The sequence below is a fragment of the Electrophorus electricus genome, chromosome 21, assembly GCF_041902795.1.
Source record: "Electrophorus electricus isolate QZ-2024a chromosome 21, ASM4190279v1, whole genome shotgun sequence".
In the NCBI taxonomy this organism is placed as follows: domain Eukaryota; kingdom Metazoa; phylum Chordata; class Actinopteri; order Gymnotiformes; family Gymnotidae; genus Electrophorus; species Electrophorus electricus.
In genome coordinates, this window is record NC_137517.1 from 5,080,728 (window position 1) to 5,105,954 (window position 25,227).

The 25,227-nt window shown below is 44.0% G+C and overlaps 3 protein-coding genes across 6 annotated transcripts; all 3 read right to left on the bottom strand.

Annotated features, from left to right (window-relative positions):
• Positions 1-550: 550 nt before the first annotated feature.
• Positions 551-8,354, bottom strand: dnajc16 (DnaJ (Hsp40) homolog, subfamily C, member 16). Of its 4 annotated transcripts, none has more exons than XM_026998610.3 (15): positions 8,196-8,354; positions 7,482-7,654; positions 7,303-7,369; positions 6,850-7,180; positions 6,354-6,538; positions 5,994-6,098; positions 5,751-5,909; positions 5,529-5,659; positions 5,000-5,177; positions 4,348-4,530; positions 3,942-4,018; positions 3,772-3,852; positions 3,588-3,677; positions 3,337-3,507; positions 551-2,949 (listed from the first exon to the last, which is right to left on the bottom strand). In XM_026998610.3, the coding sequence occupies exons 2-15, from the start codon at positions 7,643-7,645 to the stop codon at positions 2,499-2,501; spliced, it is 2,373 nt and encodes a 790-aa protein (XP_026854411.2). In that variant the 5' UTR covers positions 7,646-7,654; positions 8,196-8,354; the 3' UTR covers positions 551-2,498. The 4 variants fall into 4 exon arrangements, with proteins under 4 accessions (XP_026854411.2, XP_026854410.2, XP_081560543.1 ...); XM_026998609.3 differs by having other exon boundaries at positions 7,927-8,353; XM_081704417.1 differs by lacking the exon at positions 7,482-7,654 and having other exon boundaries at positions 7,303-7,440; positions 8,196-8,351.
• A 502-nt stretch (positions 8,355-8,856) lies between these two features.
• selenoi (selenoprotein I) lies at positions 8,857-17,429 on the bottom strand. Its single transcript, XM_026998613.3, has 10 exons — positions 17,228-17,429; positions 15,817-15,885; positions 15,288-15,396; positions 14,837-14,911; positions 13,584-13,846; positions 13,169-13,277; positions 12,631-12,679; positions 12,148-12,328; positions 11,625-11,807; positions 8,857-11,338 (listed from the first exon to the last, which is right to left on the bottom strand). Exons 1-10 carry the CDS (start codon positions 17,282-17,284, stop codon positions 11,231-11,233), a joined length of 1,203 nt encoding a protein of 400 aa, XP_026854414.2. The 5' UTR covers positions 17,285-17,429; the 3' UTR covers positions 8,857-11,230.
• A 56-nt stretch (positions 17,430-17,485) lies between these two features.
• iyd (iodotyrosine deiodinase) lies at positions 17,486-21,157 on the bottom strand. Its single transcript, XM_026998614.3, has 5 exons — positions 20,926-21,157; positions 19,960-20,154; positions 19,446-19,605; positions 18,997-19,153; positions 17,486-18,837 (listed from the first exon to the last, which is right to left on the bottom strand). The coding sequence occupies exons 1-5, from the start codon at positions 21,104-21,106 to the stop codon at positions 18,655-18,657; spliced, it is 876 nt and encodes a 291-aa protein (XP_026854415.2). The 5' UTR covers positions 21,107-21,157; the 3' UTR covers positions 17,486-18,654.
• Between the last annotated feature and the right edge of the window lie 4,070 nt (positions 21,158-25,227).

Here is a 25,227-nt window from a genome sequence, read left to right on the forward strand (position 1 = left end):
TAAATATCTGACAAAGGATATAAAAACAGTAAACTTTGTAAAAACCAAAATTTGACAGTCACAAACCTTTTGGTCACAACTGTAGATGAAACAACTTTAAAATACCTTTTTGGGGTCTTACTTGAATCAAAGACTGCATATTCTGCATGCTGTTTTATTTAGATTTTAACATGGATTTCATCCATGTGTTTAAAAATATTACTTGGCTATCTCCATTCACGTAGATGGGAGACAGGTCTCGTACGATCGGAAATAACTGCCCCAGGAACAGGGCAAAGAGTACTCCCAAGTGGTAAGACTTGTTAGTAAGCCCTTTGGTAGTAGCTACATTGCTAAGAAAACATTTGTATAAATATTTTTGCTAATCTGTTGCGGGCGGATTTGACACCACATTGTCATCATGCCGTATGAGTTTAACACATATTCAGGGAGTCTTATTATGGGCACAAAGCTACTAATGAAAACCAACAAAAAATTTTGTTCTTCATGGGAAATTGCAATTTTCATAATAGTCATTTTTAATATGGAAGGAAAGACACTTTCAACAGTATCAAAGATATGGAAATAAACCATTTAATTATATTGTAATAGACATGTTTCAGTTCAGAAATTTGTCATTTATTGACAAAGTGCAATAAATAAAACTGGCCACATAATTATGATATAGTGTTAAATATATTAATATCAAGCAGACATATACATGGACCATACATATTTGTTAGGTTTTTTTCTAAACCTATGTTGCAATGTACAATGTTTAAGTGAAACGTTCTTTAAATACACGATAAATCACAACATAAATTGCTTTAATTACAATACAGCAGCACGGAAACCGTAGTTTATCATATTAATAACACATTAGTAATGTGTCACTGAACATCATGATAAAGATTCTGAACTTCTCTGCTGACATCTGGTAGCCTGTTTGGATCCGGCACTGGAAAAATGTATCCGTGGTGGAAGACTGACTGAACTTGAGCCATCTCATCCTATTAAGCAAAACCCTAAATGCATTCACTCGGAACAGTTACGTCTTCAAAACTGCGCTTAAACCGCCTGTCAAGTATTAAGTACGAGGCCCTTCACCTGATGTGTGGACCATGAAATAAAATAACCGATTCCTACTTGCACCCTAAAAAGAAAGTGGAAAAACCTGAAGGAGTTTGCAGCTGTTCACTTTTCAACTGCTATTCTGAAATCTGTTAAAAAAAAAAAATCAGCTTTTTCTGCCGACCGGGTTTATGGCTGTTGAATGGATGGAAATCTGAATATGACGAATGAGTAAAGGTACAGTGAGTAAAGGTAGACCAAGTGACGAGCCCTTTCTGCTGATATGCATTTTAGTGAGTTACATGAACGCAAAGGGGGAGCCAGAATCACTGGTCAGACATGGCAGGGTGATGCTATATTCAGTTCTGCTTTTAGTCTACATCTGTTTGATTCCAAGCTGAATTTTTTGACCCAATCAGATTTCGGCTCTGCTGGCCGCGAGTGGCAGCGACAGCTGGGATCGCGGTACTTTCAAAAAAAAAAAAAAAAAAAGTTGTTGAAATGTTACAAAACTTTTTTAGAAAGAGCAACAAAAGTGAAACTGTAAAAAAGGCGAAGCTGTATTATTGCACAGGCAAGACGACGCCTTGTGAATCCCAGGACAGAATGTGTACTGCAGACGTATTTAACATCAGTATAAATATTAAAAAATACTAAATGACATTTATGACCTTTAAGTGTACACCGTGGACGCAGTTCCTACTATGCTTAGTGTTTCGGGTTCATGCTACATTTTACACGTTCATTGTTTCAACAGCAAACTATGATTGTAGGGTGCGTGCAAGGGATCCCATTAAGCAGAGAGATGCGTTAGTCTGATTGAAGTGCTCACTTTCACCGCGGAGCCTAGCTGACACAAGCTGTTAAAGGTACACCAAGTAATATTGTCGCATTTAGCCGGTAAGTCGCCAATGACGGACTTTCCAGCTCATAACAACAATGGAATAAGTGCATTCTCCAGTGCCTTGGACAGCTACAGTAAAGAAATGCTTTTTCTTACCACAGTGAACCATTACTTCTAATAACCATACAACAATCCACACCAACAACTACTGTCTAATATTTATTTAACATAATATTTTGTCTATTAATGCCCCACTCTACTTAATGTACCTTTAAAAGATCTAGATTGGGAAAAGCAGGGACGTGCAGCACACAGTAGCTGGAGCACAGTATGCGTATGAAACTGCTGTTTCGCTTGGCTTGCTTACAGCATCGGCGCTGAACCAAGTACTCCGGACTCTCTGAGGTCGCCCCATTGGCCATCCGGCCACGCCACTCAAAAGTCTGGTGGCTGAAGCTAGCACATTGGGAGTGTCGAGGAAGTGTTGTCGCTGTAGGACCAAACGGTGTCCATCACGACGGCACGCTTCCTCCGCGACCCCCCCGACGCCACGTCCCCCCTCCGGCAGCAATGTCAGCGGTAGCGCGTTAGCATCTCGGCGTCCCTACTTGTTGACCGTGATCTTGTCCAGACCGGGCCAGGCCGGGACGTAGTAGCGGGGCAGGGTGCCCTCCATCAACCTCTCCATCCACAGGCCCAGCCGGTCCAGCTTGTGGTGCACCTGGAGGATGGTGGAGCGCGAGCGGGCCGCGACCCTCCTGTGCTGGTGCTCGTCTCTGGAGGCCGACCTGGGCCTTGTGGCGCCGGCGGCGTCCTCCTCCGGCTTGCCATCCGTGTCATCGCCCGTGTAGACGGGCTTGAAGAGGCACAGGTACTTCTTGTGGCCATTGAGCGCCAGCACATAGCCCGTGTAGTCCGCCTTGCGCCCGGCCCCGGCCCCGCCCTCCTCCTCCTCTGCGTCGATGCGCATGGCGTCCTGTGCGTGCTCCAGCAGCGCGGACATCCACTCGCCGTGCTTGGCCGCGTTCAGGAACGAAAAGTGCAGAGTCAGGCTCCTGGAGAGGGGACACAAAAGTGCCATGTCAGAACCAGGAAAAGCCGATTCATAGCAAAGGCAGGTGGCTGTGGATGAGACGCAGCCAGGGGGTGGGGGGTGGACTCTCACTCCCAATCATTTACCACAAAACCTGTGAAGGGCTGGAAAATGACCACTCTGAAATTCAACATTTTTGGGAAACTCAGGCCTGTGAGTCAGGTTTTTGTAAGTGTGTTCACAAGTTTGATATCACCAGAGTGAAAGCCCTAAGGTGACAAAAGTCTCCCTCGTGCTTCATTGAAGACGTTCATGACACTGCGTCGCACTGATGAGACACCAACACTCGCACTCCCTTGCTCTTTCACACACCCGTTGCGGACGTGCGGCAAACTCTAGGTAGACTGACCCGGTGAAGGAGTAGACCTCCTTGGCGAACTTGCTGAGCAGAACATTTTTGGTGGCGTCAGTAAGCACCAGCACCACGTTGATGTGGCCTGGCCTGAGCTTCACCAGGTTACTCGTGTAGGTGATGTCCGTCAGCTCCGTCACCTCCACAAAATTCTTCTTCGGCAGGCGGCTGCTCAGAAACAACACGGGTTATGGGGCTAGATGTCTCGAGACAGCTTACCGGGGAGCACCTGAGCATTTCGGTGCTACCTGGAGGTGCTGGGGGCGCCCGGGGCCCCGTTCTCCGCCTTTGACGGCTCTTTCGCCTTCGGCTTTGCTTGCTTCTCCTCTCCGGAGTCACTGAAACCAGACGGAAAACAGGCATGTTCTGGAAATGTCTGAGTGGCTGGCTCAAAGGTCAGATGGGGAGTTTAAAGTGGACAGAACGCTGCACCTGAAGGCCTGAATGACCACCGTGCCGAAGAGGATGAAGAGGGCGGAGAAAATCAGAGACAGGAGGGGCATCATTTCACGCCTGCAAACACGAACAGTCAACATCTCCATCAAGAACAAATCCGGCTTTCTTTCCTTAAGCAAACAGAAAACACACATTTGTTCACTTGCCAATTATTATGAAGAAGATCATCGACTATTTCGGACAGGTAGTCATACGCTGTATGAATCCATCTAATTAAAAACATCTAGAAAGACAAAAGGGCACATTTCGAGTTAAAGATTTAATACAAACCAACCATAATTTGCCTGTCATATATACAATCAACACAATTACATTAATCATGGTAGACTGTTTTCAGCAGAGCTGTTTCACTGATACTCTGCGTAATGGATGTCACAAAGAACGATAATCGCAACCCATTCCAGAGAAACCCTCTCATGGAAGCGCTGCTAATAGCACAGTTGTCCTGGGGGAATGTGAAATGGGCCAGGACTAATTTGCCATTTCAAGCAAGCTCGTTAGCGAGGGGTTCCTGCGGGGGGCAGAGAGTGGGGGCAGGCGGATGGGACTGACGGAGGCGAACTCGTTGTTGAGCTCCGGCAGCGTGGCGTCGTGCGTGAGGATGGACGGGTCCTTTTGCAGACGCTCCAGCTCCTCCAGCAGCCGGTGTTTGTCCTCCTCGCTGCCGTTCCAGCCGCCTGGCACGGGTTTGAATACCACCTTACCAGCCTCGCTGCGACGCTCCAGAATCACCACCTACCATACACACACGCATACACACACGCACACACACATGCACACGCACACACACACGCACACACACACGCACACACACACGCACACACACACGCACACGCACACGCACACGCACACGCACACGCACACGCACACGCACACGCACACGCACACGCACACGCACACGCACACACACACGCACACACACACGCACACACACACGCACACACACACGCACACACTGGGGTCTTAGCCTCTAACATTTGTAAAGCTGCTTTGTGACAACATCTGTTGCAAAAAGCACTATATAAAATAACTTTGAGTCATAGAAGCCCAAACATTAAATTCTTTTATATATGACTTAAATTCTAGTTTTTGTAAAGGTCATTTTCATTAAAAGCGTATTCTTTTCTCAGGACCATGTCTGTTCACAAAGGTAGACTACCCCGTTTTCCCTCCGATTTTCCTACTCGGGACGTGGTTGGTGTACCTGCGGCGGTGCACCGTCCCTGCCCACCAGCAGGGCGGCGCACAGGGGTGGCTGCTGCCTCTGATATACGTAGGTGAAGCGCACGACCTCTCTGGTGTTGCCGGCGGCTAGGGACAGGAAGGCTTCGTTTCCCGGGACAAAGGCGTCCTCTTCGCCCGTGATGAGAAGGACGCAGTATCTGTGAAGAAGACGCTTGCGCTGTAGGCCAGAGGACGACAAACCCACGCACATACGAACTCCTGAAGATATAACCGTCCTCCTTCTCAAGAGAATTTCCCTCAGAACACCCCATGATTAAAAAGCCCCCTTAAATGAAGCTGAACAATACACAAACCCTTTTTTTTTGCCCAAGTTTGTTTTTCACTGCCTTAAGAGACATTCAGTCATTCACGGTCAGCACAGACCTCAAAGCTTATTTTGGTACTCAAAGAAATGTTACTGTATGTGTAGAAACGTGCACAGCGTCAGAGGCAGGAACCAACGCATGCAAGACACGTGGGAACTGACCACACGTCTCCAGGTGCCTTACTTTCTGCGTCGATGGAACTGTTTGACAGGACAGAGCTCGTCGAAGACCTTCTGATTCACCAGGCGAGGAGCGAGGAGGAACTTGTTGTTGGAGATGAACTCATCAATGATCTGCTTTTTCATCCCTTTAGACTGTTTGGGGAGACCAAAAAAAAAGTCCAACAAAGAGGAACGCGACGTTCCAAGGCACGTCTCCCTGTAGGCAGGGGCGCTGCGTGCCTACCTGTATGATGTCGGCCGGTTTGACCACGTCCTCTTTGAAGACGAGCATGGTCGGCGCATATGTGTTGATGTTGTACCGCCTGAGCAAGTCGGCGGTCTCGGAAAGGCCCTGGTCCACGTAGCCAAACTGTACATAGTCCTTATAGGCAAACGCCGTGAGCTACGGAGGAACAGCGCGGAGGTTCTTTTAGGCTTAGACTAGATATCACGCGAATGGAGTGTCAGCCGCGGAGGTCACGCGTACCTTGTAGAGGAGAGGGACCGCCGGCACTTGGTCGAACAGCAGGACGTGTGGCTTGTTGACCTGGTGCCAGCTGTTTAGGAAGTCGCGGTCGTTCCGGTCAGTGACCTGAGAAGGCAAACCAAACTCCTTAGTGCCCAGGTTGAAACACAGCTCGTAAACAAGATCAAACTCGTCACAGACTCACTGCAATTAAACATAATAATTTTATTAATGACTGCAGATGTTATATGTTAGGCAGACGCATAAGGTGGAACAAATCGTTTGACTATTTTTGATTATGACTATAGATGTATTCAGCAAAACAAACATCACAAGAAAATGGAGATACAGAGATCACCAGGGAAGCAGTCTTGCGGTCACCTTCTCAACCAGCCTCTGGGGGAGTAGGTCCTCCACAAACTGCACAAGGTGCTCCTTTGCCACAGCATAGTGGAAGAAAGTCACTTTCCCATTGACGACCCCCAGTATTGAGGGAGTGCGGTGTGCGCCAAGGTGATTGGCTAGGCGTCTCTCATAACTGACATCCACCACCCCAATTCCCACACCTACGCACGACAAGGACAAGGAGAAAGAATATCGGTGTGCAAATTGGACGGGGAGGTGTGTGGTTGAAAATCCCACGAAGTGGGAAGCTTTTAACGTTCCACATAACAGATAGTTAACACGTAACAGTAACGTTCCCAGTCATGGGTCTAGCGTGTACTTCTGCAAGGCAGGACCGGGGAGTGGGGGGGGGGTCTCCATTACAGACTCGATCTGTCGAATGATCTGGACTACGGTGGTCACTGCCGATCAGCTGACCTTCCGCTTAACCCTGGTCTTTTACGTAACGCGACCCGACGCAGCTGACCCTCACCCAGTGGCTCCAGCTCCTGCACGGCCTCTCGCCACACGGGGTCGACGTGGACACAGCTGAAGCACCAGTCAGATGTGATCTTGATCAAGTAGGGCTTGCGGAAGCTGTCGGGTGTGATGTCGTTGACGTACTGGCTGAAGTGCAGCACGTGCCTGCCATCAGCAGCGTCGCGGGTGCCCTTGCCGCCAAAGGGGAAGCTGAAGAAGGACTCGTCGAAGTAGAAGCCGTCGTGGAAGCGGCGAAAGGCGTGCGGGCCACGGTCGTAAGGCTGCGCACTGTCCATCTGCCTGTAGCGGTCGTAGTTTGCCCTCTTCTCCTCGCTCGACAATATCTGTGCAAAGGGGCAGGATGGGTCAGCACTTCTTTGACTGCTCCGCCTCACACCGTGAGGGACCATGTGAGAGTTTGTGTGCAAGGAAGTGCACCCAAGGCAAGTACATTCGTTGGCATTACCTCATATGACTCGGTAATCCTGATAAACATGTCTTCTGCTTCGGGTTTCTTGTTTTTGTCTGGATGCCTGGTAGCAAGGACAGGGAACAGTGACTGAACGCAATCACAGACAGAGGAGTAATGGACACCCTTTTGTTGCTGAGAGAGAGAGAGAAAAAAAAAGCAAAAGGCTCTCTTACCATTCTTTGGCAAGACGTTTATATGCTTTTTTGATTTCAGCCTGATTTGCACTTCTAGTGATGCCAAGAATCGTATAGGGGTCAAATTCTGCAGTGCTGCTCAGCGCTCCAGCAAGAAGTACGCACAGGATCACCACAGAGTAAAGCACCGTCGTTTTAGCCATGACTCTTGGCTGGAAGAAGACAGAAGCTACCACAATTAGACGGAGCTGCATTATTCCGGATTAATAATAACAATAATGAAAAATTGAATTGTGTCATTTATGCACCACCACTAAAAATACAGATTAAATCACAGAACGTTTCCAAACATGAACAGCGACAAACGCGTGTCTGCAGTTAGGGAACACAGATCAGTGGGTTAGCCAGCCAAGTGGTTCCCTATGAAACGCCAGGTAATCTTAACTGGACAACAGCAGGAAGAATTTGTTGAATACCCACTCACGTTAGTCAATCTCACCGGAACAAAAACCGAACTTCCATCGTCCGAGTTTAATATGTGACCTTGTTTGTTAATTACATAAAAGACTATATCGCTTCCTAGGGTCAAGCAAACATCAGTGTGTGCAGCTCCTGGAACGATACGAGGCAGCTCGCTAGCTAGGTTAGCCAGCTAGCTAACGACTCAGCTATGACGGCTAGGTTAACTACTGCAGATTCACACCGTTATATCTACGACAGAGGCGCAAAGTAATCCACTCGTTTAAAACGCACCCGACAGTGGACAATTTTAAATCAACCGTCTGTTATAGCGACGCTGTCAAAGCCTTTCGCACTTGGTCACTGGTGTTATTCGCCGAGCCTGCTTGCGCGAGAGATGCGCGAGAGGTGCTCGAGACGCGTTCGCGTCTTCGCGCCGCCCTCCCCAGTGAGACGCCGTCGCGAGCGTCTGTGAGACAGCGACACAGCAAGATAGTGAGCGCATCGGGATTTCAAAATAAGAGCTTCGGCAGCCGTCGGTGGAAAAAGTTTATACGGTTGAAATGACGTATATTTTAAAAATGTAGCTCTACACTATCTTAGTTATAATAAAACTATTCGCCATAAGAGTGGTCATCCCTCTTCATATATATTTTATATATTTAGATATCAAGTGCAGTATCTGATCTTCAGCATTATTTCCCTTAGTTACACTATTAGATGTTCCAAAAATAACACATTTAAATAATAAAAAAAACGTTTAAGAATAAAGTGCCAAAACGCATGTAAATGTATTAACACTACACCCACTGTCATTTTCTCTTGATAATGAGAAGATTGTTCAACAAAAATAATTTATCCTCTTCAGAAAAAAATTTGGACAAAGTATTCTACAGTTGTCCATTTCTACCCTAATATGGAAAAACATTTGTATAATAACAACTATGTTTCTGGATACAGTTTAACAGGACTGTTTAATATTGAGTATAGTACAGAACATCAGCATTATCAGATTAGTTAGTGGTTCGTAGTCAATTTCACAAAACAAACAAACAAACACAAACAAACAAACAAAAAAACAATTTCATAGTCTACTAATGCATTACACAAATACATTGACAAAGGTATCCCATTACTTAGTCCTTTTAATAGCTTTAAAAAAAAAAGAGGTTGGTCTTCATATTCCCCATTTCAGTTAACGAAAGGTCACATTTATAAGGGACTATCCAGAAACCCAAGACAACCATACAATCGCCACCTGGTCCCCATGCAGAGGTGGAACTGTACAGCTCAAATCAGAGATGATCAGTTACAAGAAGCAGCGCTCAAAGCATCACCGTCCTACATCAAGGTATACAATAACCATACCTTATGGATAACTTGAGTACTACAGTATAATCGAGCTCTATCTGGTTATTCGCAAAGCTCACCTCAAAAAGGAGCAGGGCCCTTGAGTGAGTAGCCATTGCATTGCTACTCTTGACATTTCAGCACCACTTCAGTCAATCAAAAACAGTGACAATGGTTTTAAGAAAATGTATATTACAATAAATACTAGATACTGACCTCACACAGAGGTTGTGAGAAAATATTTTTATTACCTGACTGTTTACACATTACACAACAGAAATGTTACTTTAACCATGAACTACTGAGCTTGAATCAGAGTGCATGTTATAAGGGGGAAGAGATTACCAGCCTTTTTGTATGTGCATATTTCAGGCCAGTGAGCAGCGATATCCTATGTTTATCTTCCACTGGAGGTTCTCAAGAGTCTCTGCTTCATTTGAATTCACTACCATGTATAATACATGACCTCAAAAAATGACACACTTGCCTATAAACCAATGGATTTAAAACTGCTCTTGAACCCATGGCAGCCTCAGGCATGTATAGGCGCACTCACTCACTCACTCACTCTCTCTCACTCTCTCACACACACACACACACACACACACACACACACACACACACACACACACACACACACACACACACACACACACACACACACACACACACACACTGATAGTTCTAATTAAACATTCCACTTTTGTAACGTAACCACTTACCACCAAATTGGAGGGAACCCCTCCCCCCCCAAAACACACACAATATTAAATACAAAAAAATCCAAGAAGAATGATGCGGGAGGGCTCCGAGCAGGCAGTATCCAGAGACTAGCGCTTTTATCGTGTTTAGCGAACGGAGCGAGGTGACACTCGCTCACTCCAAGTGCGCCCTCTCCTGGTCAGGCTTTGAAGCGCACTCTTCATTCGAGAGCAAATAAACTCAATAAAAGCTCACTTGTGAAACGAAAGAGAAAGGACACGAACGAACAAAAAAAAAAAAAAAATGGTACCAAAATCGGCAGGCTGACACCATCACCCAGGTAAAACAGAAATTAAATGAATAAGGAGATGAGCCTTGAGGATTACAGTGGTAATACCAGGACACATAAAACCCACAACCTTCTGTCAGGCATTCAGGATCATGGCTTAGGCCTTGCGCGAGGTTCACAACTCCTTCATTACAGTTCCTGGCAGGGTTCTGAAAATTTCAAGTGAGTTCCGATTGGTTTTTTTTGTTTTGTTTTTTACAGAGGTTTGTAGAGCTGTAGGCAAAGCAGTGGAGGACAGTTCCCATAAAAACAGAATCAAACCCAGATTTCAAGAAAATAAAATCCATCATTTAAGCTGTACGTCTCAAGTCCACCGTCACAACTTATAAGCGTTTTCATTCAGTAATGCCACAAATTTCACTGGATATAAAAACATGTTTGTTTTTTCCTTAAACTTTTTCCAAACTGAATAAATGAAGCAAGAAATAACCCAAATAAAACTGCAACTGCTCGAGGCAAACAATGCACTAGACATTCATTAATCTGTGTTGTATTCCTAGTAAATGTGTGAATGTGTATTTGAAATGTGGTTTGCTACATGTCACTGAGCATACCTATGCGTGTTATGCGTGTGTGTGTATAAGGGTAAGTAAGTAAGTGAGTGTGTTAATAATTCAAAGCTCCCCGTATCTCCACTGAAAGCACATTTCCGTAGGAAACAAGCGAATCTCCTCAGCTTCGGACGGCAGACAGCCAAAACAGCCTGCAGCCAATCAGCCCCTGTTACACAGCTGCACAGGTGAGAAGCAGGACCAGACCCCCAGCGGCAGCAGCTGGCTCAGTTCGCAGGCTTCTGCCGTTCCGCCGCATGTCTGTGCTCAGACTTGGAAGGTTAATTCGCTCAGTGGGTCTCTTTTTCCTGGTATGAGATGCGTCTCCGTGGTGATGGGTTTCCGTGTCAGCTCGTTGCGGAGGGCGCCGAGGCGTCTTAGACCTCCGCAGCCGCCAGGGCGATCTTCTCCTCGCCCTGTCATTCTGAGCGCGGCTTCGTCAGGGAGAAGGCGTAGATGTTGAAGTGGTCGCTCAGCTGCTTCACCTGCGCACAGGGGAGAGCGAGAGAACGATCGAGATGCGGTTGACAGCCGGGGCTCCACAAGCGAGTCTCAAACGAGTCTCGCTGCACGAATACCTGACATCTGGGCTCTGAGAAGTTGTGCCAAGCCAGCAGTTCGACTCATCGCGCCACAATCACGTCTCTTTCGAGCACGATTTTAATCTACAGCTTAATCTTAATCTACGGCCTTATTGAAAGCAGAGTGCTGGCCGCAGCGTGAAGAGGCTCCCGAGGAGAGGAACCGCCGGCCCTGCGCTCGAGCACTTACCACGGAGACGCCATAGTGGACATGTGAGAGGACGACGACGGCCGTCCACGCGTACAGCACCAGGGTCTCGCTCTGCTGTGCCACCCCGGAGCACACGAGCAGCACAACCGCTGCCATGGGCAACAGAAGCCAGCTCAGCGCCTGGCAACGCGTGTTACTCATCTGACACACGATTAGCTTACACTGGTGAGAGAGAGAGAGAGAGTGTCAGTCATTTCACAATTCACAATGCGACAGAACCATTTTGTGTGTGTAATGACTTCAGCCGTTACCAGAGGACAACGGTGCGTGTGTAAACATGTATGTTTGTGTGCTGGGGCTGAACAATGCAGCCCTTGTTAACTCATCATCACAGTGCGCCAACATCACAAAAGGTTACAACATGCAAATGATCCGTGAAACGAATCGCAGCGAACATCTCAGGCCGTTTCACGCAGTCCGGCGTTGTGCTGCAATACGGGGCGGTCTGCCGCAGCAAGGTGATACTGTGACGGCGCAACGCATGGGCGGCGCGTGCACTCACCGTGACGTTGGCGAAGGCTGTGCCAACCATCAGGTAGAAGAGGCGCGGCTGGCGCCCCAGGACATCGCCGGGAGAGAGGCAGGCCCACAGTGTGGCCAGGACAAAGAGTAGCACGGGCGAGAAGAAAGGCAGCAGGGCCTCGTACATGGAGCTGTGCTTCAAGGAGCCCGCGCGGTACGCCCTGCCACAGACGACACCGTCACCCGCTGTACATCCACCCCCCACCCCCCCACCCCACCCCACCGTAGCTATGTAGAAACTGACCAGTCAATTTCCAGTACATAAAGTGGGGGAAAAAAAAAACCCAACAACAAACAACTAGAAGCATACATTTTTCATTTGGTTTGACGACCGATCTCCTTGCTTGCTGAAAACACACAGCCAGTGAAGTAGAAGATCATGATCGAAGTATAAGACTAATCTGTCAGGTCCACATTTCAGTGCACTGCTGCGTGCAAAGTAGGAAAGCATGACTAAACTTACTTGACGATGTTGTAGAGGCTCATTGGTAATGTTACAGTGAATAAACAGCCTACAAGACAAGCAGAAGAAACACGCACAGTCAGTCACTAGTCTGCACATACAGTCGTTTCCCAGGCAAGCTGTGACATTGAAGTTTATATTGGGAGTTAGGATCAGATAAAGTGCATATTGCAAGTTCTCAAATCTTCAAACCAGTCAGTTAACAAACTTAAACAGGCAGCTCAAGAATGACAGCTACATTCCTCAGTGTGGCACAGAAAGGGTAATTTAACTCTGGTGTAACTAAACGAACTCCAGATTCAAAAATGTTGTTGCAAATCAGTTCCCAAAGAAACGTAAGGAAGAGACATACCCTCTCCCTTTTACGATGCTCATTTTTACTGTGCTGAAGAAATACAGAAAGACGTGAATGCTAATGGCCGAATTGTTACAGAACTGATGCTACATCTCCAGGAGATGACAGGACTCCACAGCCATGAGGAGACTTGCTAAGCACCAATGAGAATGCAGCATGTAAATGAGTGTGCAGCTTCCTCACCCAAGATCATAACGATAAAGATGTCTCTGTAGTGAATGTTCCATATCACTGGCTCATACCACGTCTCCACACCAACCACAGCTGTTATTATATACACAATAGAAATAGTCTGAGAGAGAAATGCACATGCGCGCGCACGCGCACACACACACACACACACACACACACACACACACACACACACACACACACACACAGACAGACAGACACAGGGTGAAAATTAAAAAAAATAAAAATAAAATAAAATAAATACTAATTTGAGTAGACATGAAAGACCAAAATTCTTCGCCTATGACTCCCATGAGTTAGTAATCCTTAAACCCACTATTACTGAATCATCCCAGCCACACCCCCGCCATTTCACAACCCAGCACGTTTCCACGTGTGCACCGGGAGCCCCGGACTGTGACCTCACCACTTGGCTGAGGTCGTAGCCCCAGGGCAGGAACAGCACGCCAGTGTTGTATTTCTCCCAGTGCGAGAGGATGAAGGAGAAGAGGACGACCCAGAGCAGCCAGTAGAGCGTGAGCACGCCCACGCCGCTGGCGCCCCGCCCAAACACCGAGTACATAGAGCAGACGAAGAAGACGCACGCCCAGCTGTCCAGCCCGTGGTCGAAGAGCTCGCCGAGTGGTGTGCTGGAGTGCGTGCGCCGCGCCTGCTTGCCATCCACGCCATCTGCACGCGCACAGGAGAGGAAAGTGACCAACCCTGAGCAGTTTTCAATATAATGCATACACTAATACGTAATGACCATTGTGGGCAAAAGAACACCATGCCTTAATATCATATTTAGCAATATACGTATGTATCCCTCTACTGGCTCCAGCAATAGTGTAAGAAAATAAACCTCCTGAGAGTATATATGCTTAAATCTGTTTTCTTTTAATTAGGGTTATTCTTGCTCTTCAGGGACCCACAATATACAAAGTAAAGCTACAAAGCTGATCCTGCAAATTTATTTCACACGATTTTCAGCACTTCTGATACAAAACGGGCGGCCCTTACGTCGAATAGTTTGCATAGGCTTTACTCTCCTCAGTCTGACGGCCTTACCACACACTGCGCTCCCACCAGCCGCTTTGTGTCTGAGCAAACATCCTAGTGGGTGAAAACTCTATAGCAAGCAAAAGCCTTGGCCAAACTCACAGCATTACTATATCCCCATCAGCAGGTCTGCACATGTATCATTGTGTTACTTAAGATTTTCAGCTCTTCTTGAGCGTTGCAGCAGGCTGTCAATCGAGAACGCTCATATTAGGACCGCGCCGAAACCATTCTCAGTTAGGACGGATGAGCCGAGGGCAACAGCATGATGGTGACTGGTTTTTCCATGTTTATCTATTGACACGTTGTTAAACTCTCTAGTTTAGTATACAAACATTTTAATACTTCTAATGTTTCTTGGATGTTTAGGTTTTTGAGGAACACGCTATATGTATAACCTACACATATGCACTCAAACCAACTTAAAAAAAAATCATTTTTTCTTCTTCAGTTAATACACTTTTGAGTACCTGTAGTCTTTACAAGTGCAGTAGTACACAGAGACACAAGGAAAGTACAATGCATGACTGAACCAGCCATCTACTGGGTTATTTTTCAGTGACATTTTAAAAAAGAACAATGTGCCTTCTCATATGTGCGCGTGTGCACGCACGCACTTACCTAATGTGTATGCCAGAAAGTTGAAGAGGCCGGCCGCTATCCAAACCAAACTGGGCACGTGAGCATGTCCCTCAGCTAGGACGAACACACACACAGGCTCAAAATGTAGTAAGAGTTAACTATTGAAATCTTACACAAGCATGTGAAAAAGGGGTGACTGAACAGGTTGTGCTCTAAAACTGGATTTCAAAGACTGTGTGCGCGAGTGTTAATAAGGTGGAAAGGAATATTAGGTATTATGAACATGCCTCACTGCCTCAACGAGAATGTCAAAAAAGAGAAAACGAAAGTGACAAGACAGAGCCATAAGCCAGCCGGAGTTAGAAAGACAGATACGACAAGGACTTTACCCTTCTCGCCAGTCTGAACATTCACTGTATAAACACAGACGGCCAGGATAACCAGTAGTCTGTAACCACCTCCGTCACACACACACATTTATCCGCCTTACCTGCAGCGTAGAAGTCGTAATCATAGAAGGATAAGATGGCAAAATTGAGAACCAGGAACATGAACCCGGTAAAGGTTATGAGGTTAGGAGCCAACCAAGTGGGTAAGATCTGATAAAAAGAGAGAGAAGGAGAGAGAGAGAGAGAGAGAGAGAGAGAGAGAGAGAGAGAGAGAGAGAGAGAGAGAGCGAGAGAGAGCGATTGTGAGCAGTGTATGAGCTGAGGTCTTTTAAGTAAGAGGATCTAAATGGAAACTCTTTAATGATGCATGTTTAGATGTAAACTCTGAACAAGATCTTTAATATAGGGATGTATTCACCTGTGTGCTTGCACATAACTTCTGGACGCACATATTGATGAAAAACGTGAAGCCTGCATTTAGTCTATTACTTTTCTATTACTTATATCTTCACAGACACAGGACAGCATCCCCCTGTCCCACACATCAACCCAAACATAGTTGAAACATTTTAAAACTGGTCCCAGACCTGTGATTATAGGTTAATATGATATTACCAATGTCTTTCTCACCTTCACCATTGAATTCCAGAAGGGGTGCATTATATAGACAGAGAGGGGATTGGTGTCCACTGCACTGTACTGTAATCATAAGAGAGAGAGAGAGAGAGAGAGAGAGAGAGAGAGAGAGAGAGAGAGAGAGAGAGCAGGAATGTGTAAGTCACACTCCAAACACATGACCTTTATATAACCTGCATGCTTTATAAACTTTCTCTATAAATATATTTTTCCACTAACTTATCAGCAAGGTTTTGTTAAGGGCACATTCCTAGGGGACTCCATATGATGTGTACATGAGCAAGAAAGAATATTAGACAAAATGTCAAGAGTGGTAAGACACTAGTATTAAGACAATACCATTAGCCGGCAAAGATACGTTTTTATTTTATTGTATAGTAAGCCATCACTCTAATCTGTTTGGGATTCACATGACAGCTTTTGTCCGCTAAATTAAAAAAAACAAAACAAAAAAAAAAAGTTACAAACAAATCGGAGCTCTCCCGCTGCAGTGCTCATAAATTCTGCCAAATGTGTATTTATTTGCCCAGTGAGTCAGGTTGTCAATACATTTAATGGGGAAATACAAACAGTCAGAACAGGACCCTAATTAGATGAACGCACGTAACAGATCCACCGTCTGTATTAAAACAAATTACTAAAGCAACGAAACCATGACTTTGGTTATCCGGTCACAAGTTTCAGGCTCCACATGCTCAGCTGAGGAAACGCTATCCGTCATCCTCTGCCCATCAGCAGTACTAATATGTTGCGGTGTTTTTAACTCCGCTTTGAATGACAGGAGACGCATTTGTGCAAATCATGTCGGCAGAAGATATATCGAAAAAAAAAAAACCCCAAGGCGTGCTGCCAGACACTTAGGACATTTTCTAGTGCTGATATATTAGCTGTGTGGGTGTGAAGTACCGCTAGCGGTAGCTAGCCACCTAGCTAGAAACTATAACCTTTCCGACTTGCAATTGGAAAATTAAATTAAATTAAATTCTTGCATGAACATGACTGCGATTAGGTCGAAACTTAACCTCAAATACGAGATCTCAGTTTTAATCGAATTCAAATAAAAAAATCTCATCAATATTGGTAGCCTTGCTAGGGAGAGCTAGTCAGCTTTACCACCCGGTATTGCTATCAGCTAGCTGCTTATTCAGAGGCACAGTAACCTTTTCTATCCTATTTGCTTTCAGCTTGCTTGGCCAAAAGACGTTAAAACCACGCGTCAAGCCGACTCACAGTACACAGTAACGAGAAAGATGAAAATGTGATAACACTAAATTAGCAAAGTTGATTTTTGAAAATGAACAAAGGCAGCTATCCTTCTCCCTGTCAGTGAGGACCCATGATTAGCACATAGTCAGCAATGACTAGGTCCAGGATTTGTGCGTTGGATTTACAAGTGTTGTCTCACCTTATATTTATCAAACCCCGAAAGCTGGTCGTGGGTGACATAGCAGTACAGAACCATTTTGACCACAGTACCGTACGTTCAGGTTCAGTCCTAACTATATATTCACCCGCGTCGGACCTGAGGATCCGCAGTGTCTCGCATAAGCAGCGATGTGGATCCGGTATCCAGTCATGAAGCGGGCAAGAAAGACCTTTTCAAAATAAAAGCGTCAGACTAGGCTATAAGAGTCATCAATCAATAAGTCAAAGAAGCTATAAATTAAAGTATACAAAATAACAAGGATATATTTTAATGCAAAAGTAAGTAAGCAAAAGTGACACAAAAATCTATTTCTGAATGAGTTTTTGTAACCACTGCAGAAAATGGTGACCAAGGCTTATGTCAGAATAAAAGAGATTTTTTCCCTGGTTTTTGATGCTGTGAAACTTTATAAAACTAATAATTTATACAAATAATTTTCTGAGTCTGCTATTGGAACCCATAGATAATGGATCATCACTAACCTATCCTGTCCTCCACACTTGTTGCCATAACTTGGAAATTATCTTAAAGCTGAACCAAAAGTACCCAACACCTTATTTAAGATCTATCTCTTTCCCCTATACGTGGTCTGGAGATAAAGTTAAATATTCTTCCAGGACTTTTGTTTCCAGCCTGAACACTACCCTCCACTGCTGTTGCCCCAATAAACTAGCAGCCCAGACCAGTCACATCCATTCCAGACCCTTCTCCCAATGAACCAGCAATTTACCAAACAGTTAGCGTGCCTGTTATTTTTCCATAAAACCAAAATCAACACTGCATATTTATTATCACAGTGTCCTTCTTGCAACCAGGAGACAGTGTAAATCACGTTACCTGCTTTGTGCTTTATCCTTCTGTACACCATACAGTATTTATTCACTGATTATTCTCTGGTGACAAATTATTATACTCTGGGGACAAATGAGGTGCAGAACAAATGTGGCACTGCATGATGCGTTGATGTGGTTAAAAATGATTCTCATGTTTGTTATCAATGTGCTGCATTGTCTCTCACACATGGCTTGACGACATACACAGGATATGAAACACTAAACTGTACAATACTGTAGCCCTATTCCATAACTGTACCAAACAACCTTCATACCAAATTGACAAAAAAGTTACAGCATATAAGAAAGTTGAAAAGAACATGAAATGGATTATGCAAAATTTCAGGAAATTTAAAGCATTCTGACTGCCTGTCCCGCTGTACTTAAACGGGCCTTGTCAAAGAATGCCATTATGCCATCTCATTCAGAAATTTGCAAACTCACCCACTGTCTTGTGTTTTGAGAAGCCTTTTACTACTGTGACTTTACTCCTGTTGTGGAATAAGGTAGGGTAAATAGGAGGTTTTTATTTGGTAGGACAACATACAGGTGTCATTTATGAACTGAATGATGTCAGACAAACACCATGATGTCATCAAGTTCCTTGCGTGTGAGATCGGGTACTGTGGCATCAGGCGCTGGGTAGCCAACAGGAAGCAGCATGAGCAGCTTCTCATTGGTTGGCCGACGGAGGAGGAATCTGAGCTGTGGGCCACAGTTCAGAGGTGTGGATGTGACAGTAACCAGTCCCACGTTCTGGCAAAGAATTAGGTAAGAAAAGTGTCACAGAATCACGACACTGCACAAAAGGCAATCACTGCACACACATATAGCTGAAAGTTTTCAGCTATATATACAACAGGTGTGGGTCAGTTAGTACACCAATGTATGAGGTTAATTATCCACTATCCACACCTGCAGAGCAGCAAGAAGGAGTCCACATGAAATAGACACACTAATCTCGTTGTAGTAATGCGTCTTCTTCTTTCCGTTTGGCAGAATTCCATATGTTTGCTTGAAGATGAGAATCAGATACGGGGCCATGTCCAGATACTCCTTCACCCAGTTTGTCCTATACAAGACAAAGACATCAAATAAGCTCATTTTTAAGACCTCGTCTGAGGTTTGAATTTTTTCAATCAACATTTTATGTCCAAAGTAATGTTCATATGGTACTGGTGTTAAGCCAGTGCTGGAAATGACAAAATTTAATCACAAGAGGGTGCTACTGTTATGCACGCTTAGTATGTAGCTTGGTACTGATATACACCCACCTCCACAGAAACACAAAAACACAGACAAAATACACACACACACACACACACACACACCAATACACACACGCACACAAACACAGCTCTCACCGGAGTTTCTTTAGGTCTTGGACCCATTTGTCTCCCATCCTCTGTTTGTAGTTGATCTCTTCCTCTTCCTCCACAATGTTTCGGATGTTGTGTTTGGTCTCCTCATCAGACACCACCACGAACGTCCAGGGTTCAGTGTGAGCACCACTTGGTGCCGTACCTCACACACACACACACACACACACACACACACACACACACACACACACACACACACACACACACACACATAAATGCACAGACCAGCTACATATTATGTACACAAAGAATTTTACATCAACAAACTGACTTTGTCAGGGACATACTGAAATTCAGTGTCTTCAGTACGATTTGGCACTGACCGAAAAGACATCAAGCAATGCTTTAAACTGGATCTTTAAGGTTACCTTAAAGTTACTAAATCACCTTTACATCACCAAGTCCTAATCAAAACTACGCTAATAACATTAGTCAAACTTGCCTGACGTCAGCAGAAAATCAGTCTCCTATGACTGAGTGCTCTGAAGTCCCCTACCTGCTGTGCGTATGACGTCGTTGATCACCTCTCTGGGGACGGGTTCCCGGCTGATGAAGCGGACGGATCGCCGCTGGTTTAGGAGGGTGAAGAACTCTTGAGAGCGTTGCAGCATCTCTTCCTCAGTGAAACGGCGAGGTGTGTAGGGAACGTGGGTTAGGTTCTCTGTCCCTTCAACTACCCAGTCATCACTCTCTGCAATAAAGAAGAGACAGAATTTAGCCAATCATGACCGTGAATTAGGAATACGTTGCAAAGATGCAAACTACCATCATGGACAGTTACGGCAGAGGTTCATAAGTGCTATTAATTTACCACGGGTATTACAACTAACTAACACAATAACGATCAGAACTGAATATGTTCTCTCCCACAATATGCAGAAATGAAGTCTCTCTACTGTAAAGCTCATACAATCACATACACATGAATGCACAACCCTTAAAATTTGCACAAACATCTCATGCTTCCATCACATATAAAACGCCAAGATATTAGTTGAGCAGTCGCTGTGACATCTGAAAATTAGCATGAATAAACGCTTTACGATGTAAGACCATTTTCATGGAATCAAAATTACTTTCGTACTAGAAACTGAATGATTTTCCTGTGCTGTATATTCTGTCCTGCAGTTGCATATGATGACTTAAGTACGATCACGCCAGCGTCGCTAACCTCTCTAGACGCAGTGGGTCGTGGCACAGGGGAGTAATTTGCGCAGATATGGCATAGACATGTGTTCCCACTTGCTATTGATACCATAAACGCCACCTATTAACTGATATCGATAACACTGTTAACAATCAACGCGCCTACCCATAGCGACTAGGCCAAAGCAACACAATGTTCTCTCTTGGTTCTGGCGGGTAATAAAACGACGAAGAAAATGAGCAGACATCACGGGGTTTATAAAAAGGTTATAAATATGAACTGAATTGTTAGTATGGCTGCGGGGGCGGTGTGTACCGTTGTCTTTACTGTTCATTTCTGTGTCATCCTGGAGGTCCTCGTCCACCCACGGTCTGGATTCTCCTCTTGGTTTGGTGGCCTTATTTGACTCCGTAGTTTTGTATCTTTTGAAAAGAAAAGCGATAACCACGCACAGAATCGCTATGAGCAAAGGAGTAAAGGACGAAATCAGCGCCATGACGGCGTAAAGTAACTGAACTTCAAGTGCTTGTGCAGGACTTTACCACGTAGTCTGGAATGTCAAAAGCAGTGAGGTTTATTGGACCTTGTCGAAAGATCCGGTTACATTGGTGGACCCTTTTTTTGTTGTTAATATTTAAACTCTCACACAGGTTGCACAGCTTAGTCGTACTTAGTCAGGCTAATTGTAGTAATGTATTGTCAGAATTTGGCCCCTAATTCCAGTGGTAGGCATATGGACAGTAAAAGTGAAATTAATTCAGCTCTGTGTGTTATGTCTGCTTATTTACTAGTCTAGACATTTTTGCTTGAACGTAAAGTGCTTTAGTGAACAATTTATAAAGTATATCCAATTATATGTCTCCTGCTTCTTCCATAAGGCTGCAAATACATCAGAAACCAAGGCATGACTGGTAAAATATGTCCCAATGAACAATGAATTACGCACGAATGTACAACACACACTTAGCCTTTCTGTATTGAAAATGGACGTTTGAGCCCCGAATCTGCAAAATCCTAGATCCACACCCTCTCTAGGTACATAAGTCAGTCACTGCACATAAACATCAAACCATTTTGTATAAGTCACCGCTGAGTATAACTAGTTATTTATATCTCTGGATACAGATACTATTTCATCCAGTTCCTGTTTTAGCATGTCCTCTGTTGTGGTGAGATCAGGCTCTAAGTCATGATTATTTGGCCTAATTCTGTACACTCACATATCTTTTGTGTATTTTACACTTATTTATAATGTGCTCTGAATAACGGTAATACATTTTTACATCTTTTTGCAGAAGTGGTGAATAGAACAGATTGGCAGAAATGCAGAATAAATGTATTAAAAAGACAAACGTTATCTAAACTTTATTTATTAAACTATAGAAAGCCTGGCATAAAGTAGTAGATTTCTCACAACTAAATGAGAATCTAATAGAGAACTAAATCTAATAGAGAAATTATGCTAATCGTGCTAAAGATTTTTAAGATCTTTCTAAGCTCATCCTTTAAGTGTTAAAAAATGCATTGTCTGCTTAAGACAAAACATAACAACACAAAGAAAGAAACCTAACACTTACAAATATAAATATAAAACGCTATACAAGACATTTTGTCTGTGACTGTGGCGGCACAGAGGGCGCAAGAGGTGAGGTTCCAGAAAGTGCTCTTTATTCTCCATGGGTGAATGCACAAAAGTCTGGCAACGAAAATGAAACTCAAGAAAGACGAATGCTTTGCTTGGCTTGGTCTGGCTTGGTAACTCCTCTCACGGTAAGCTATTAATGCGCAGCGTCCTCCCTGCCGACCTGCGGGTTGAAGTAGGTGAGCGGAGAGACAAAGAACAGGGTTAGTAGGCAAGTGATTGGGAATGAGGCAGGCGTTTCCCTTGTGTTTCACTGTGAGCGGGCTTGGTTCCCCTGCGGAGAGGCCGAACCTTCGTGACATTGTCACATAAAATGTTAAATCTGAGTTTGAGAATTTTTTCTCTTTTCCTCTTTCTGGTAACAAGAGACAGTTTGTTTCTTGTGATGGTAATGTTCTCTCTCTTGAAGCAGTCTCGGAGAATATGCACTGACAGCGCACATATATTTCTCCGGAGACACCTTTAATGTACTATTCTCACAGCATTCGTGGACTTCACGTAATGGACTTCCCTGGTTGAGCAGCTGCACCATGGAGCCTTGGGTGTTCTGCACCATATAGGGCTCAATGTTGCATGGCTTTGTAGGTTTCCTTCCTCTTGGGTAACTTCAGGGGATCCTATCTCTGGATTTCTGGATAAGATGCTTTGTTCTGTTATTCTGATCCGCTTTATCGCTCGTTTGCTGCTTTGTTTTAGCTCGGCGTTACTGAAGTGTCGTGTGGCTTGGTGAGATAATCACAGTGAGGAGAATGGTGTCAAACTCCACAAAGTAATTCAGCAAGTGTCGAGCAGTGCCGTGGGGCATAGCCCTGTATCTTTGGAGTAAACTATATAGTGACTGTTTCCATAGTTTCCCTACTGCATATGAGGATGTGTTGGTCTTCTTTGGAGTTTTCTTTCTGCCTCTGCATTAGCTCATGCCCAGAAAGGTGTTATTTTTCAATGACTGAAGTAGTGACTGAAGTTCTTCAAGTCCTGACCAATGAAGGTTTGGGCCATTATGAGACTTTAATTTCAGGGAACTCATAGTAAAGTAGAATGTATTTACTAAGACATACTAACTGAGGAGAAAAGTTCATTAAAGTAGTCAATATGAGATGGGATAAAGGCATGCATAAGCATCACGTGTTCTTCCTGTGAAACTTCAGATCTCAATGTATTAATATTTCTTAAACCGAAAAAAACAAGATTGGCTCAGCTACGTAACATGGCTGTCAAATGAAATGGACTGTTGAAATAAAACCCCTAAATTATGCAAATTGTAGTGGGAGGCAGAGAAAAGTATTTTGTTTAATTATGGGAGCAACCTTATCTGGAACAGCAGTTAGCACCTCCGTCTTATCAGAATTAAGCTGTAAGAAATGTTCTGCCATCCAGTTGCTAATAGCATTAAGACAGACAAGGAGCCTAGATGACCTCTAGAGTGCCCTAGATTTGAATGAGAAGTAAAGTAATATGCAATGTTGAATTTAAATATAAATGTTTATAATCTGTCCCAAGAGCAGAAAATTTAAGGAGAATTACAGGGGCCCCAGGAATGGACCCTGCAAGACACCACAAGATAATGGAGAGGAATCAGCCATAAAGTCTCCAATAGAAACAGTAAGATAAAATGTGATTCAGTCTAATGTTAGGTCTGATATTCCAAATTGTGTGGCCTTGAGTATAACAGTATAGTGCTAGGACTGAAACTTACCATAGATATTGCACCTCTCCAACACAACAGCTGTTTGGCCATGGCCTTCTTTAGTTTGATAAAAATGGAAGTTTGATACAACAGGATCACAAGGTAATGATAATGCATACATTTTTAAGGCTAACCACATTTAACCTACCAAAAACACTAAAGCAAATGCATTTGCTACTTAAGTTAGCAAAGGCATTGTTTATGCTAGCACACTGCTAACTAGATAGCACAAGCTTGCGAAATGAAAAATATACCCAGTGAACTTTTTGCAAATTTGTGTTATCTAGCTAGCATTAACTGATGATGCAGAAACAAAATCACATAGTTCACATGTAGTTTTGTGTCTCAAATGAATTATTTCAGATGTACATGGGGGACAACATTCAAATGAAATTTTACATTAATTTTAAAAATGTAAATAAAAGGAAAAATAAATAAATGATTAAAACATTGAAAAAAAACATTTTCTCATGGCAGAAGTGAGACAGTACTCTGAAAATGAGCAGGGAAAAGGAGTGAAAAACAGAGAAAGTGTGAAAGGAGCAGCAGAACCGGGCGGAGTGGGTCTTATTAACAAAGCACATGCACAATCCTGCCCCTGTGACTGACTGGCGGAACAGGTGGGACGGGCTGTACCCTCTTAATTCTGTGTGTGCCCCAGCACAACAGGTAGACTAGAAATTCCCTGCTGTAAACAGAGCGACATTATGGAATTAGTCTAATTACTGATTTATGTATAAGCCTATAATATACAGTATAACAACTATATAATATACAGTATAACAACTATGACAGTGTCATAATTGAGGGATAACGATTATGACTGACACTTACCTAATTATTAGATAGACCATTAATCATAAAGCAAAGAAAAAATAAGAAAAAAAAGCTGTTTTAGCAGAGCCCAGATGTGTAGGTTCAGGTGTGATTTTCTTATTTGTTTTACTGATTTCAAATGGAAATAATATGTGTGGATCATAAGTTAAACTGAATAATAGTTAATAGTGTCCAGAAATGAGGGTCAGTGAAGGTCTGTGTAGGCTTTATAATGCTGCATTAATAATGCATTAATAGATAGATACAATGCTGGAAAATGTATCTTTATGTATGACAGCATTCAGTTTATCTCTATATTACTATAATTATTAATTAAGCATGAGTGTGAGATTCTCGTCTTTCTTCAATTTTCCGAACAGTTTCTCAATAAATCTTGAACTTGGCTATGAGTGTGTTTGCTATCAACAGATTTCAGTCCCTCATTAATGGTAATTACATTGCAGTCTCAGTG